This window comes from Macadamia integrifolia, chromosome 3 (assembly GCF_013358625.1).
Source record: "Macadamia integrifolia cultivar HAES 741 chromosome 3, SCU_Mint_v3, whole genome shotgun sequence".
Classification (NCBI taxonomy): Eukaryota; Viridiplantae; Streptophyta; class Magnoliopsida; order Proteales; family Proteaceae; genus Macadamia; species Macadamia integrifolia.
In genome coordinates this window covers 32,434,198-32,450,374 of record NC_056559.1, presented here as the reverse complement: position 1 = coordinate 32,450,374, position 16,177 = coordinate 32,434,198, and the positions used below count along the sequence as shown (strand labels likewise).

The window sequence follows — 16,177 nt, the reverse complement described above, 5'->3', positions numbered from 1 at the left end:
AAACATAAGCTGATTGTTGGGCCCACTCTGGCTCAATCGCACCTTACAGCGAGCGCCTGGAACAGTAGGGAGCCGAGGAGCAAGGCAGTAGATAAGGTAGAAGAAGGGGCCAGGCTCCCAGTGGAGCAGAGGAGACGGTTAGATAAAAAAGCAAAACTCCATTTTTGGAAAAATAGAACATTTCAAAACCACAGCATTCACAAGAGACGAGAAAGGGTTCTTTTGTGGAGCCTTAGTTTTGCCACGGTAGAAGCTGCAATTTCAAGGAAGGAGGAGGTTCTGTCAAATTTAATTTCAATAGAAGTTAGGCCAACTGGCTAATTGGATTTTAACATAAAAACCAAAGCCTCGTGTACCTTTCCATGTTTATGGTTTTTTGGCCTACACATCCCTTACCGTCTTTTCACATGTATTGTGTCATCTCATTCCACCTACACGTGAGGGAGTATTATGAATAATCTTCTATTATTAAGTTTGAAACCTTGGGTACCTCATATAACAGTTGGACCCTCCACCGAATAGCTCAGGCTTTAAGGTTAAAATCTAACAAGTTTGACTTTGACTCTAAAAACTAAGATTTAACCTTGGGTACCTCATATAAGAGTTGGACCCTCCACCGAATAGCTCAGGCTTTAAGGTTAAAATCTAACAAGTTTGACTTGACTTAAAAAACTAAGATTTTATGTGCTAGCCAAATGGTTCAGTTTTCTAAAGAATAAATCTTTATCTAAGATAGAATGAACATCAATCAGCAAAACGCGTGGAAGAATATCAATCCAATCCTATGAGGCTGAAGGTAATGTCTCCTGGCACAAGGATTCCAACAACAGGTTTATAGGAAACCATGAATCAAACCAGGGGAATAGAAACCAAAAGGTCTCTGATTCTGGTTCAAATCACTTCAACCATCGCATTCAGTTCTGTTTTGTATCCATGGCTTTCCAGTCCCCCAACCCCTGAAGGCATATAGACAGCAATTCACAAAGGGAGGCAAGTGTGTAATTCAGCACCACAGCCACAAAGTTGCAACCTTTAATTTAAACTTCCCTTGTGTTTTGCCATGACCATATTACTCTTAACAAAGGCACTTGACGAGATATGTCGGCAAAAGGCACTGAAAGAAGGAATGTACAGCAGCAATCAAATGGGAAGCTATCTAACTTCAGGGGTCTGAACCAGCAAACACACGGTTTTAGATATCGAACTGATATGTATCTCCTCAGTATTAGTATCGGTATTGGTGTCGGTCTATATCAGCCATCTCAGATGGTTTTACCCTCAAAGATACCAATACCATACCACATTTTTACAATTTAACCCTCTATCCATACCATGCTCTGATCTGTTATCAGTGACAGTGATACCATCCAGATCGGCCGCTACAGCCTATCCAAAATTGATACCTAAAACTATGCCCACAAGATGTCTATGATCACTGAAGCAACAGGAACTGGTAGTAAAGTTTACATTCACTCGGCAAAAAGTTCGTACATAAAACCAAATTGTTCCTTCACATTGGCTGAAACCCCATCAGTACAGGATGCACAGCCAGAGTCGCTATAACATTAAAAAAATAATAGTAAATAAATAGATAAAACTCTGAAGATATAGAAATATTGGTAAAATGCTCCATCTAACTTCACATAGAAGAAAACTAACCCTTTATTCCGTCTCTTTGAATGTGTATGGGAAGATTACGGTGCCGGAGGGGCTTTAAAAACTTGATTCTTCTATTTCCATCAATATAAATCTGATGAAACAATAAACTGATGGTCTTCATCTCTTGGTTTTGTCAAGCACTTCTATGTATCTCTTTGGGATGCCATAGTGTTCCACTAGTTGTTTTGCGAGGTCATCAATAACACCTCCTTGAACCATCACCTCATATCCCTTCTTGCCTGAAAAATAAAAGCAACAAACTTCTAAGCTAATCCGTATTTTTTAAAATAATTCACACCTACAAATAGTCCAAATAGCAAAAATCAATAAGTTTTTTAATATATATACAGCATACGACCAAACATTTGCCACATGGCAGATCAAATGAGCTGAAATTTTGTAGACCTGTAGATTCCAACCTGCCCTGCGTACAATCAGGTTTTATGATTACATACTACTAGATGAACCATCGATGAAAGGCTTTCTCAGTAGCCCGTATATATACATTTTTTCCAGGGATGGGCTAATTCCTTTTCTATTCTTGAAAGATATGGATAACAGCAGAAATAAAAACAGAAACTATTTCACTGAAATGCAATAAAAAAAAGATATGGATAACAACTTCTAATCTAATTTTCTATATTTGTTTTCCAGAAAATAACTATGTCAACATTTCCATTACACAACTGTCATCCATGGAGGACACTACACCCCATCGTAGTGTCCTAATCATGTGGTTGCATATTTGGATTATTTCCTCAATCAACCATTCCCAACTATACTCCCTTGCCATGTCAAGTCCACATGCACAAAGGGGTGAACAAAAAGAACAAAATAATGTTTACAACTACCAGCTGATTTTCTAGAAAATATGTTCCCATTGAAACAAGCATAGCTTTAGATAATTTAGAAGAAAATTGCCTGGGTTTATCAAGGCAAATGCAGAATGTGTGTTAAAGAGTACGAGAATGTTTCTTAATCTTCCCATAAAAATGTAGCCATGAGAATCTTGTGGTCATATTCAAAGGTGAACTGCGACTCTATATCGGAAAAAACATATATTTTTTTGTTCAAAAAAAAAATCTAGAGAAATCAATGAAAATGGAAAAATGATAATACACCTACATACGTAAAAATACCACTTCACGGACCCAAGAAGATAAGCTTCCTTTAATTTACACAATTTTTGCCACATGGCAATTCCAACCGTTGGATACACGGTGGATGTTCTGAATGAGCCACTTGTTGAGTTCCAGACACAAATTCAACCATCTACTCTCCCATGTATTTCCATGCACACCTATGGGTTCTATGGTTATGACCATTGGATAGTTGAGGAAACCCCAGAACAGGATGCATGTCAAAGTTTTTTCCCATCTTAACCATAGAACCCACCATATGGGGTTCCCCCCTCCCCCTTGTTTTTCTCAAAATATCCCTGTTGTACACCGAGTCCTGAACATAAGTGCCTTCCAAACAATTTTCAAGCATAATAACACCCAGTAGAGAGGTCAGATGGGCCTGAAATTTGACACGACTGGATGATGACGTGAACAGATCCATGCATTGAGGTGCTAACCGAACTGCCACATAGCACATATAGCATGCATTAGGAGACCCCCCCCCCCAATCTATGCTGCATGGGAACCCCAACCCTTCAATTAAGAGTGAATCAGTAAGATGGCATACCTGGTAGTTCAGCTACTGATGTGCTGCAAGCAAACTTCTTCTGCAGTTCTGAAGCCAATGTTTCAGCATCCACCAAGAATGATTCCAGCCCTGAGACTCTAGTAACTTTCTTATTTCCTTGTCGCCGTTCTGTCATTATCTGAACAGTTTTCATGGCACCTTTTCTGACAACTGATTCGTTTCCTCTTGTCACATGGTGGTGGGATTGCATCCTGTTTATGAATGCAGTACCTAAGTCCTTCTTGTGAATCTCAGTTGGGTAACTAGATCCCTTTTTAATTGCTCCCTTGAAGAGTGCATCACATAATGTTGCATCCAAAACCACAATGGCCTTGTCCATTGGCTTCACCAAATTCTCTTTCTCAATATATCTGAACACAACTTCAGTGGCTTCTGATGCACCGTAAAATTTCCCAGTGTCAGCCCCCACAGCAGTGAAAATGGGATTCACATGTATACTTGGTTTGTAGATCTCTGCCACTTCACATTGAGATCTCTGGGTCCGACTTTCACTGACTGTGGAATCATTGCTTTGATCAACTACCTGTGCTTGCTGCCTCTCTGGTTTGAAGGACATATATTCTGCGTGGCTGCGGTTAACAGCTAACAAGACAACCTCCTTCTTATGTTTATCTTCCTTCACTGAAATCTGTCCAGAACCAAGGAAAAAAGACTGTTACCATGGACAAAAAATTGCACGGTGCAAAGAAGTTGATCCCGTTTCAGCTCAAATAATCAACATTCAAATTAACTTTCACTTTCAGCTTTCAAATTCAAAAAAGGAAAAATGTGGATGGCTGAGCAACTAATTCATTTTTTTATTAAAAGAAGAGATGCACATCATAGTAGGAAACCATGCATAAATATTATATGGTCATCTTCAGCATGATGCGTATTTCCTTCAAAAGAGCAAAGAAGTCAACCTTTTACAAGTGTTTTTAGGACTCTAAGGGTCCATATTACATTTTTAAGAGCCATATGACACAAGAAGCTTGATAACTTTTGTTTTTACGTCGGCCTTGTCTTCTTTTGGATGAATAAGAAATTCATTACAAAAGGAAAGAGAAGGGGGGAGGGAACAAACATTACAACAAATAAATTAAAAGACCCTGCCTTTACACAGGGGGAGACATGGTGTAACACCCCGCCCCCTAACCATGCTGAGATACTGTCCTCTTTAGCCCATTGGCCTCAAGGCTTTAAAACGAGTCTTGAGATGGGAGGAGAACCTGAGGTTATTAAGTGCACAGGAACCTCCCCCCTAGCGAATGTGGGACAAAAAGAGACATACCCCCTCACCGGGTAGTTTCTTGGCCTCACGCCTCAACCCCTCATTTTTTGGACATAACATTCTCCCCCTTGGAGACACAGCATCCCTGCTATGTGAGACAACTATGATCAGCACCATCCAGGGTCAAGGATCCACTCTGATACAACTTGTACGGACCCGGCCCTCTCACATGCTAAGATATTGTCCTCTTTAGAACATGGGCCTCAAGGCTTTAAAATGCGTCTTGACATAGGAGGAGAACCTACGGTTATTAAGTGCCCAGGAACCTCTCCCCTAGCCAATGTGGGACTAAAGGAGACATGCCCACTCACCGGATGGCTTCTTGGCCTCACGCCTCAACCCCTCATTTTTTGGGCGTAATGCATGGACCTTTAAAAGAGATGAGGAAGAACCAAAGAAACCACGACAGACAAAAAACAGGGACAGCACCCCGAGGGGAGGTCCAAGCTAGCAAAACCCTAACAACAATTTGACAAATAGACCCATCTTCAGAGAATGTGCACGAACTAGGAATTGAACAAAACCGCAATAAATGTAGGAAGCCCAAAAAATACAAGAAGTTGTCACGACAAAGGACATGACAATGGATATCCAAACTTAGAGGCAATAACTTCTCATTGCTGGGGAAGTAATAATCCAGGAGGGACCTCTTCGTGGGATAAGGGGGGGAGCTTATGTCACACCGATGGTAAACATAAAATGGGGTGAGGGACGATAGAGGGCTGGAGTTGGTGAGGGGTTGAACAGAGGAAAGAAGATCCTGGCGGGATATATGGGACAGATAGGTTAATATCATGGTCCATGCCCAAGGCATAACCTGCACAGGATTCGAAAGAGGGAAAGAACCCTTGCACAAAGGGGAAGCATGACACGATTGGGCGAGGGAGAAGGGTTGGAGAGGGGAATCATTGCGAGTTGGGACGTGCAGAGCTGGATCCAGGCCCACAGCCGAAAGAGGAACAATGGGAGGGCCAATAGGTAGTGAATGGGCTTGGGCCAACCCTGATGCACTAAGGGCAGGGCGGACCAAGAATGGGCCCGAAGGGCTAACAAGGTTCAAGTGGCTAGCTAGAGATGGGCTAGAGAGTCAGCCAAGGGTGATAGGAGGGCATTGTTAGCCAGTAGGCCCAACAAGGGTCGTGAGCCTAAAGGAGAGAGAAGGGGCGGTGAGGAAAACTAGAAGTGTCAACAGAGGGCCCCACCCCGTTATATTAGGGAAAGGACGAGACAGAAGGGGGGAGCAGGGAACAAAGTAAAGCGATTCGGGGGACTTCAAAGCACGCAATGGGCGAGGCGGTGCTGGAGAAGCAAAAGAAGGAAGAAATGGGGTTGGAGGAGGTGCCAAGCCACAGAGAGACCAAGCAGAAGATGGCTTCTGTTTGAGTGACAAACAGATGATTAAGTCAATAATTTACTAATGTTATTTTTCTTATATTACTAAGCTGGTTCAGTCTTTCACCCAAAAAAAAAAAAAATTGGTTCAGTCAATTACTAGTCCACAGAGATTCAAATCAATGATCAGCACCAGGTGATCAGCTGGCCAATACTGACCAACTTGTAACCAGGCAAAATGACTAGCAGTTGAGTAGTCTACCAACTCGAACAAATATTTTTCTCAACTCAGAGAGAGAGAGAGAGAGAGAGATGCAAAAAAAACAAGACATGAACAGCAGCCTTAAACATAGTCACCAGACTACAAATTAAATTCCATACATCTGGGATCTTCCATGTAATACTAGATATATTAGATTTGTTTTTATCAGAAAAGAAACAAAGTGAGGTGGTATGAGGAATCTTAGACATGCAAATGCATTAACCTAAAATATTATTGTAACTAAATAATTATCTGAATATGTCACTAATAAGTAATAACTTCCTATTAATAAAAAATTTCAATTTTTGAATTAGAGCACCAATCTGTGCCTGGCACTTGGGTAACAGAAAGCACTCAACACAACAAAACTTCAGCAGAACATTTAAGACATTCAGAGATAAAGAACCATGTCCTTTGGAAACATTAAAGCCAGCCTCATCAGAAACAAGTACATTGACATTGTGTTCCAACAGAGCATAAGTTCCAGTAGACCTGTCCATACCAAACACATGAACTACTTGCAATCATGATAACAAGAACAGTCAAGTTCCGTGGTACCAGTAGAGAATAGCAGATATTAGTGAGAGATCAGACTGAGAAGAGACGATGGAAGAAAGAGAAACAAAGAAGTGAAAAAGAGAAAAAATGCTAGAGAGGAAAGATCAATTCCCTTCTCCAATATATTACTAATTCAGAAAATCAAAAGCACATATTTACCTCTGTATAAATAAAGTATTGCCCCATATGTACTTAGATATTCATTCCCCAAATATACCCTTCCATAGTATTCCAACAAGAACAGTCAGAAACTTGGTTTGGTCAGTCTAGGAAAGGTCACCCTCAGCAATGATGTCTATTACCAAGAATAAATAAACTTTCTTCTACCAAAAAAAGAATAAATAAAATTTCCAATATTAAAGAAGCTGTACTTCACACATTGACCACTACTTCAGATGTATCAAAATATTCATTCACTAATAAACTTTCATCTACGAAAAAATTAATAAATAAACTTTTCCAACATTAAAGAAATTGTGCCTCACACACTGACCACTACTTTCAGATGTATCAAAATATTTATCCACATCTGTAACAGCACCTCGACAGGATTAATACTATCTCGGTTTTATATCATTCAATATTCCTCACCTATTTCTAGTCACCACTTGCTACCATACTAAGTCTGTAATGCTGGAAATTTTAAAAGAAACAGTTCCAATATCTTTGATTTTATATAAAAAGATAGAAACAAGAAAAGTGGGAGAAGACAGACCAATCCTGAAGTGGATTTTGATAGTAACCACTTTGAAAGCTTCTTGTGTGATGACTTCTTTATGTCCAGGCTGACACCTGAAGGTCTGCAAGGCAGGATGTGGCTTGACCTAGGCAATCACCACAAACGAATAGCAGCACTTGTTAGAAACTAAGCAATATCTACAAAAACAACTGACAACATCCAGTATTGATCCAAATTTAGACAATGATGATGTAAAAATTTGTGTATATCTACAAAAATTAATACTGATCAAAATGGTGTTCGAGGTCGCAACATGAAAGACATATTTCATATCAAAATTACAATGAACAGACTACTAACAATGAGAACTATACAAAATGTATTTTTCTTTAGTACTTCGACGAATGTTTTTATCAGGTTGGCACGTTTCATAATAATTTTTTGAATACATCCCTACTATTCAGTGTTTTGACCATCAATGTTAGTATAGACCAGAGTCATTCTGAACTTGAGCAGTCTTCTTAATTTTAACCCACTTCCCCCTAACAGTTTAATCAAAGTCACACAGCACATCAGTCAACAAAGCAGCCACAGTGTTGTGGAAGAGCTACAATCAAAGGCTAAGACATCATTGCTCAAAGTAAAGTTGGAGACTTGTTCTCTTGGAGTATCAGTAGAAAAAGAAAGAGAGAAACTTGGCAGATCAATCTACCATAAGATGAAAAGAAAACCCTATTATTTGGTTAAAAAGGCTACAATCAAAACTTCACTGCTTAGAGGAAATTTGGAGGTTCTCTTGTTAAAGTTCATGTAGTAAGGGTATTATGGGTACTTTGTCAAATAAGCCTGTATTTTTACTACCCTAGGTATTGTTATGTAAATGCCTCTCCTCTTTTCTCTCTTGTTATTTTCCTTTATTAGTTTGAACTTGGTATCATAGCCGGATTGAGAGTCAACAAGCATATTGTCTCTCCGTTATGCCTCTCGGTTTGGAACCCTAAAAGAGTAGAGGGCTCAAAATGAGGCTACATCATGTAAGAAGAATGGTTTGAAGCATTTTCTTATTAACTTTAACTAGAAGATTAATTGTGAATACTTGAAGCTATGAACACAAATTGAAGAATAAGAACAAAAAACAGGCGGTGCCACCAGATTTTTTGTTCAAACCCTCTCTCATCAAACATCTGTTGGAGGTGGGACCTAGCCCATTTGGAATCACCCTAAGGCCCCTTCTGTGAAGATGGTAATGTGAGTTCACAACTAGAATTTTTACATCCATGTTGTACCACCAACTTCTGGTTTGCTGGTTGTTCTCCCTCTTGAAGGCTATATTTGAGGTAAACCATTATCAACTGCTAGTAAGTTATCCTATTTGGAGTTTGTCAGTCGCAATAGGATCGACTCATACCTTGAAATGTGCATTCGATTGAACTTCTCTCAAGTATTGTGATTTTTTTTCCAGCTGGAATCGTTATTTGAATGTTGGAAAGGAGTTTTTGGGTAGAGTATATACTCCCCATCTGGTTTGGATATCCAACCAGCTTCCCAAGTGTACTCTCACATAATGTCAGCCATCAGTGAAACAATGGAAGCCTTGCCTGGTAGTTCAAGTAGTGCTAACCCTAGTCTGCTTGCCCTCGAAAATCCAAATACCCAGATTTCTATTGTTAAGTTGGACATCATCAACTAACTTCACTAGGCTCACTCAGTGAAAATATCCCTAGGAGTTAGTTTATGAAGGCTCCTAAGAGTGGGCATTTGGATGTAGTTTATCACATCCTCATGTATTGAAGTCCAACCCAGGAAAAGAGAGGTCGTACACCAAATGCAACCATTTGAGGATTGAAGGCTATACTAAGCATATTGAAGTTGATCATTATTTCGTTAAAAAAATTGAATCCCGCTATATCTACACTCTTTTGTGAAGACGGTAGACCAGTTGGCTAATATTTTCACCAAAGGGATTAACCCTGTCTAGTTTAGTACCCTTTCGAGCAAGCTGGACATGTATAACAATTATTCTCCAGCTTGAGAAGTGTTAAGAGTTCATGAAATAAGGATACGATGAGTACTAAGTTAAATAAGCTTGCATTACCTCCCTAGGTAGTTTTATGTTAGTGTGGGGGTAATGATGTAATCTTACATTTTATTTCACCAGTTGTCTCTCCAAGTGTTTCTTCTTCTCTCTTTCCATCATCTTTTTCCTTCATTACTTTGAACTTTTCTTTCTCTATAACTATGAAGGAATACTTTCAACATATACTATCATTCTTTTCTCCTTGACTAAATTTATTAGTTTATCATTTGATCAGTGCCAACTGCCAACAAGCAAAAAACTCTCTTTTTCACTTCTTTTTTTTTTTTTTTTTTTTTTGGGGGCAGGGGGGGTGGGGTGGGTTGTGGGGAATGCATGCAAGTAGGTGGAGGAGCACAGCCAGAACCAGGGGTACAGGGGCCAATTACTACTCTCCCTCTCCCAAAAATAAAAAACTTAGTCCACTTTTCCATACTCATGGAGTCATGGTTCCCACCTCACACAAAGGGTGTGTGATCCATTTTAAATACAGATACAAATATAACAACTTATTAGATACATAGTTTGCATATATATAACACATATGCATACAAATTGATGCAAATGAATGTATTGGTGCTGGTATCAATCATTATATTTTATTATGGTAGCAGAGTAACTTCCTAATGGTCAACACATATCAATGTACCTGAGCCCCATCTCCATATTCCATCCTGATGCAAACATTAACCTAGTTTTTGTAACTAAATTAGATGCATTTGATACTATCTCAAACAATTGAATAACCAAATAAAACATAATTTTTCCTTACCACATATTTCACTATGGCATTCTTCTAATGATCACTATCATTAGTTTTAGGGTTCACTACAAGCCTTAACCAGATCAGAGGCAGGTTGGCATACAAAAAAACCCAGGCACTTCCCGTTGTCTTGGTTTGCTTGTGGAGTATGCCATGATTATTTTGTAATATGAATATGTGTTAAGTAGCTCAATAGCTCAAAGGGTAGAAGCTTAACGGTATGAACTTGCAAAAGTTTTGACAAGAAGCAAGCAGTCCCAAGACACTTCTTCAGCGTCTCAGTATAAAGATCATTTCCTCAAGCTATTTGTGAGTAATTAATCCAATAGGTGGAACCCACCAAATGCTGAACTTAATTAGAAAAGAGAAATCTATTTTGAAATTTCAAGTAGGCCCTGCAGTAAGGTGGGATACGATTAGTCATTAGTGTATCATTTTACTAAGAAATTACGTGATTGCCAATTTCATGATGAAAAGAGAGAAGAAAAGAATGATAGTATATATTTCACCACAAATAACCTTCATCTAAGCCCCCCCTCGCCCTTGAATAGATTCCGGCTACACCCCCAGAATGGAGGCTTTGCATTTTCCCCCGGATTCCAACTAAAATGGCAAACATTCTTTCTACCAGTCTTCACTTCTTTTTCCCCATCTATCTAATAAAGTAATACATTTTACTCCATCAGGATTTTGTCAAGCACTACATACAAAATTCATGTGACATATATATATATATATATATAAAGAACCCTCAGCCAGGTAACTCAAGGCCGTACAAATTTGTTCACAAAGGAAGAAAAGAAAACAAGCAAAAATATTGGTTATAGCTTTCAGTGAAATGACAAGAAATTAAATAAAAAGCAATAGCAAACATGCACTGCATGGTTCTACAAAAAAAGATGACAGTAATTATTAAAAAAGGATGCTGTTTGACAATAAACTCAACATCTACTAGAGACAATTGCATTAATGTGCTTGATGACAGGTGTGTATTACCATAACATGCTTCCAGGAATTGGAAGCTCTTTGCCTTTAACAGTTGTGTGCAAGGATTGCAAAAGGCATTTGTCCAGTAGGGTGTCAATTTCTTTTGTGGATAGAATATTCTTGCCCTTTTCACCATTTTCTTCAGCAGAAGTATTTTCTGTAATCTTTAAACTACTCACATCTGCAGTTCTCTCTTCTGGAACATCTTCACTAAGATAAACATGTGTTGAGCTAGCAAGATCCTTTTCCGAATGTGAACCAGTAGCATCCACCAGTTCTCCCCCTTCCCCACTGTCTCCATCCAGCTGATCACTTGAAGTTTTATTAACATCCTCATTGGAAACAGATGTTTGACTGACTGATAATATAGAAGGATCCTCAATCACAACATCTTCTAAAAAACCAGCATTCGGGACATTATGACCTTCCACTGATTCCCTGTAAGAAAGATCAGCAGCAACCAAGTTGGTCAGAACAAATCCATAAATTTGAAGTAGAATATCCATGCCAATTTCGTCCTATACTTGCCAGAGTGAGTCTCGATAGTAGTGCATGATGCGCAAAGCCTTTCCTCTCAAACCAGCTTTTAATGCTTCCGTACTACTCATAGTAGTGGTTCCCACCTGCACAATGTTCAACCAATCTTCAAGAAGGGAACCAAACAATAATGTAATTGCCAGGCATAGTTAATATCAATACAGGAAATCTTGCCTCAAAAATGAGAGAGAGAATAATGGCCACTCTAAATAGGCTTACCGCAATTGGAGCCGGATTACCAGGGACTTTTACTGCCCAGGGTTGCCCAGCTAAAAATGAAGAGAGACCTTCTACAGGTATACTGATACCAGGGAACATCAAATCTGCACCTCCAATAACATAACGAGATACCTCACCCCCCTTGAGCATGAAAGCTGGCAAGAGTTCAGGAACTTGCCAGAGGGCATAAACTACATTGACAAACAAAGACAACCTCAGCTGATAGGTAACAACTAGATGCAAAACAAAATTTAAGCCGAAGGATCAACAGTAAGGATATCATCATTGAACCATAAGGTTGATAAGAAATATTTTTATTAATGACTCACTACAGCCAATCCTTCTATATTTAGAGGGATATCAATTATCAAATCAGCACATTTGAATGCCCAATTAGTAAGCTCATAGGAAACACGAATGAACATGCACACTAATCAATCTATGCATCATACTAAGCCATTTCATGTGCCTCTGAGAATAAACTGCATGATACTACTAAAGAAGGTTTTAAAACACACTGTAAGACAAGGTGCTGCCATTAAGAGAACACAGTAGAAAGTAAACTGAGGAAATGATAAGAGACATCCCCATGAAATTAGTGCAATAAAAGAAATAGAACTGACTAGCAGAACAGGATCACCAAAACAGAGTACAGTGAGAGAATTTTAGTTACTTGAAAAGAGACAGGTCAGATTGACCTGATTTTCTGGTTGGGAGTACCCCTATTGCAGTAGATTATCTCCACAAAACATCACATTAAACGGAAGTTGCAGTCAAGGCCACAACAGAGAACTCCTAGTGCTACCATAAAAACAAAATAGCAGAGCTAGAACATGTATTCTAGCAAATCAAATTCAGCAAAATAATTGAAAAATTCAGAGATCAACTAACCAGGAACTCGAGCACTAAATTTGAAGCAAATATGATTCATCTTTAGAGAGATATGATCACAAAAAGCTATCAGGAAAACCTTAACATCACAGAGATGCCGCAGGTGCTTAAAAGTTGGTACAGCGACCTGTTGACGAGAATAATGAAGTAAATGAATAGCAGAAATAGAACAGGCCAGGAATCCACAAGGAGCACCCTGAGAATGCACCAAGTTGAACCTGAGAATCCCCTCAAAAGCACAGTTCGAGATCACTATCTAAACCACTTAGATTTCACAAAATATTTCGGTTTTGACGAAGGTCAAAACGAACCACTTAGATTTCACAAAATATTTCGGTTTTGACGAAGGTCAAAACGAAACTGGGAGCGACTCGGTACGAATGCAGGGTTTCAGTGGAAATTTCGGCTTGGACTTGGTTTCGGTACAAAACAATACACAGAAAGGCACTGTTTTGATCGAAATGGGTCAAAATTTTGAACCATTATGTGAGTTTCAATTGGTTTCACCTGTTAAGAGGGGGAAAAACTCAAAAAAAAAAACAAAACAAAAACAAAACAAAAAAAAACAAAACAAAACAAAACAAAACAAAAAACAAAAAACAAAAAACAAAAAACAAAAAACAAAAAAACAAAAAAACAAAAAAACAAAAAAACAAAAACTTATATTTGGTATTTCTAGCCAAATCACCCATATTTATTGGAGGAAGTTGGAACAAAGTGTTGGGAACCACTACAGCGCATCTAGTCAACAACAATTTGCCACATTTGAGCAAGATTTGTGTAAGATTCAAACTTAGAGGTATACCCTTATTTCGCAAAGATCTCTAGCCTTCCCGAAACTATCTGTGGCATTGACATAGAGTTGGAGGAATGGTTTCGTAGGAGTGTTTTAACCTTGGTTGTACACTTATTACAATTTGACATTTTGTAATGCTAAAATGTTTTTCTTTATTTGTCTTGGAAGAAATATAGAAGAAAGAGAGGATTAGAATAGAATTACTTGGCTTGTCATAGTGACAGTGGCCATTCTTTTATTTATAATTTTAGGGAGGAACAAACATGGAATGCTAGCTAAGGCTGACTCAGCCTTATCTAGCACATAAAACACATTAAACATGTGACAACAGATCTGGACATAGTCCACAGTACAAGGTTTGAACCAAAACCGAGACCGAACCCGATCAACTCTTCAACAAACCTCCTCAAGTTGGTGCATATATGTCACGCATGCCAAATTTGGAAACAATAGGATGGAACACTTTGCAAGAAACCCTTTAGTGAAAACATCAGACAAATGGTTCTCTGACATAAAAACTGGAGTACATATCAGACCATCTTAATTTTTTCTTTGATGAAGTATCGATCAATTTCAACATGCTTGGTCATATCATGTTAAACTAGATTATGAGCTATACTACTTGCTGCTTTGTTGTCATAATAAAACTTCATAGGCCGTTCTGGAGCCAACTTCAGGTCCACTAAGAAGACCTTTCAGCCATATGAGTCCACACACTCCTTGAGCCAGTGCCCTGTATTTGGCTTCAGCACTAGACCTGGAGATAACTGGTTGTTTTTTACTTCGCAAAGAGACAAGGTTTCCTCCAAGAAATGTACAATACCCAGAGGTGGATCAATGGTCGTCAATGGACCTTGCCCAATCAGCATCAATGAAAGATTATAGTTTTAAGCTCCCATTGTTTGAGAACAAGATGCCTTTCCCTGGTCCTGATTTCACATACCGAAGGATTCTATACACAGCTTCAAGGTGAGCATCCGTCGGATCATGTAGAAAGTGGCTAAAAATGCCTACAGCATACGCTATATCAGGTCTGGTGTGAGACAAATAGCTAAGCCCTCTGACCAAGCACTGAGATCGTTCCTTGTTAACAGAATCTCCCCCTGTGCTGCAGGGATGGTGATTAACCTCTATGGGAGAACCGGCAGGCTTACAACCAAGCAACCCTGTTTCTTCAAAGATATCTAGGATATAATTCTCTGAGAGAAAAAAATTCCTTGGTGAGATCTGGCTATTTCAATTCCCCGGAAATATTTGAGATGTCCCAACTCTCCCAAGTCTTTAGTCTCAAACTCAGCTTCCAATCGAGTTTTCGGGAGAGATTTTGGTCTCATCATTACCAATGATTACTACATCATCCACATAACCAATTGAGTACAGTAATCTTGCCAACTCTGTGCTTGACAAACAGGGTATTATCCGCATTGCTTTTCTTAAAAATCAAATTTCTTCATAGCCATCTGAAATCTGCCAAACCAAGCACGAGAAGATTGTTTCAAGCCGTATAGAGATTTTCTCGAGCCTACATACTTTGCCAATTGTAGTGGATGAGTGATGCAGCACTAAAGACATACGCAAGAAGGAAGAAAAGGGGAGTCTGGCAGGGCACTAGAGATTTTTGCTTTCTTTGATGGGATCTAGTTTCTATTTCAGTATTCAGTAGTTTCTATTTTCAGTAGCTGATAACTTAGCTTCTAATTTTCCTAGTTTCTATTTTCCGTTTTAGTAACTAGAAGATTTGCTATTTTTTACAAGTTTCTTATTTCAGTTTTTAGTAACTATGTAAGTTTCTAATTTTGTAACCATCCCATCAAAGTTATAAATAAAGAGGAGGGCTCCCATTAAGCCCCACGATTTTTATGAATAACCATATGCTGCTGTTGCTGCTTCTCTTTGTGAGCTTACTTTGTGTTTGATCAAAGTGTGGGTTGGTGTGTGATCCAAGGACTCCTTGTGGTGTGAAGCCCAGGAGGATCTACTTCTTCTTCAAGGGTTTACAGCTGATCCATCAAATCAGATATTTTAAATTTATTTCTGCCCAGGAATTTCTGCAGAACTACCAATCGGCCTCTGCTACCAGAAGCAGATCAAGGCCTTGTCTTGGACCATAACTTTGGTCGATCATTCCCTCCCACCTGAGCATAGTTTTTAAGGCGCTGGTGCGGTCCAATAGGGGTAAGGCAATCAGCCGACTCAGGGGTAGTGTAAAAGGCGGCCGCCTTTTACACTAAGTCGCTGAAAGGCGTCGAAGGCGACGCCTTACAGCGCCTTGGTGTGCAAGGCGGTCGCCTTATGTTCTGGCTATTTAAAAAATTAAAATTAAAATTGTTTTTCTAAAGATTCCAAATTACATATTATTATTGGGACGTGTATAAAATCTGATGCACATGTGATGCATTGGATCAAAAATCATATAAAAACTAAAAACCCTTACCATAAA

At 39.0% G+C, this 16,177-nt stretch overlaps 1 protein-coding gene across 3 annotated transcripts in view; it reads right to left on the bottom strand.

Annotated features, from left to right (window-relative positions):
* Positions 1-1,451: 1,451 nt before the first annotated feature.
* The window catches only part of LOC122074525 (eukaryotic translation initiation factor 2D), a 103,072-nt gene continuing 88,346 nt past the window's right edge, over positions 1,452-16,177 (bottom strand). For 2 of the 3 annotated variants that reach the window (XM_042639385.1, XM_042639386.1), the window contains 6 exons: positions 12,051-12,241; positions 11,823-11,917; positions 11,304-11,732; positions 7,507-7,615; positions 3,349-3,997; positions 1,452-1,898 (listed from right to left, as the gene is read on the bottom strand). In XM_042639385.1, coding sequence (XP_042495319.1) covers positions 1,777-1,898; positions 3,349-3,997; positions 7,507-7,615; positions 11,304-11,732; positions 11,823-11,917; positions 12,051-12,241 — 1,595 coding nt within the window. In that variant the 3' untranslated portion in view covers positions 1,452-1,776. The remainder of the gene's footprint in view (positions 1,899-3,348; positions 3,998-7,506; positions 7,616-11,303; positions 11,733-11,822; positions 11,918-12,050; positions 12,242-16,177) is intronic. The other variant, XR_006138989.1, reaches the window with a different exon arrangement.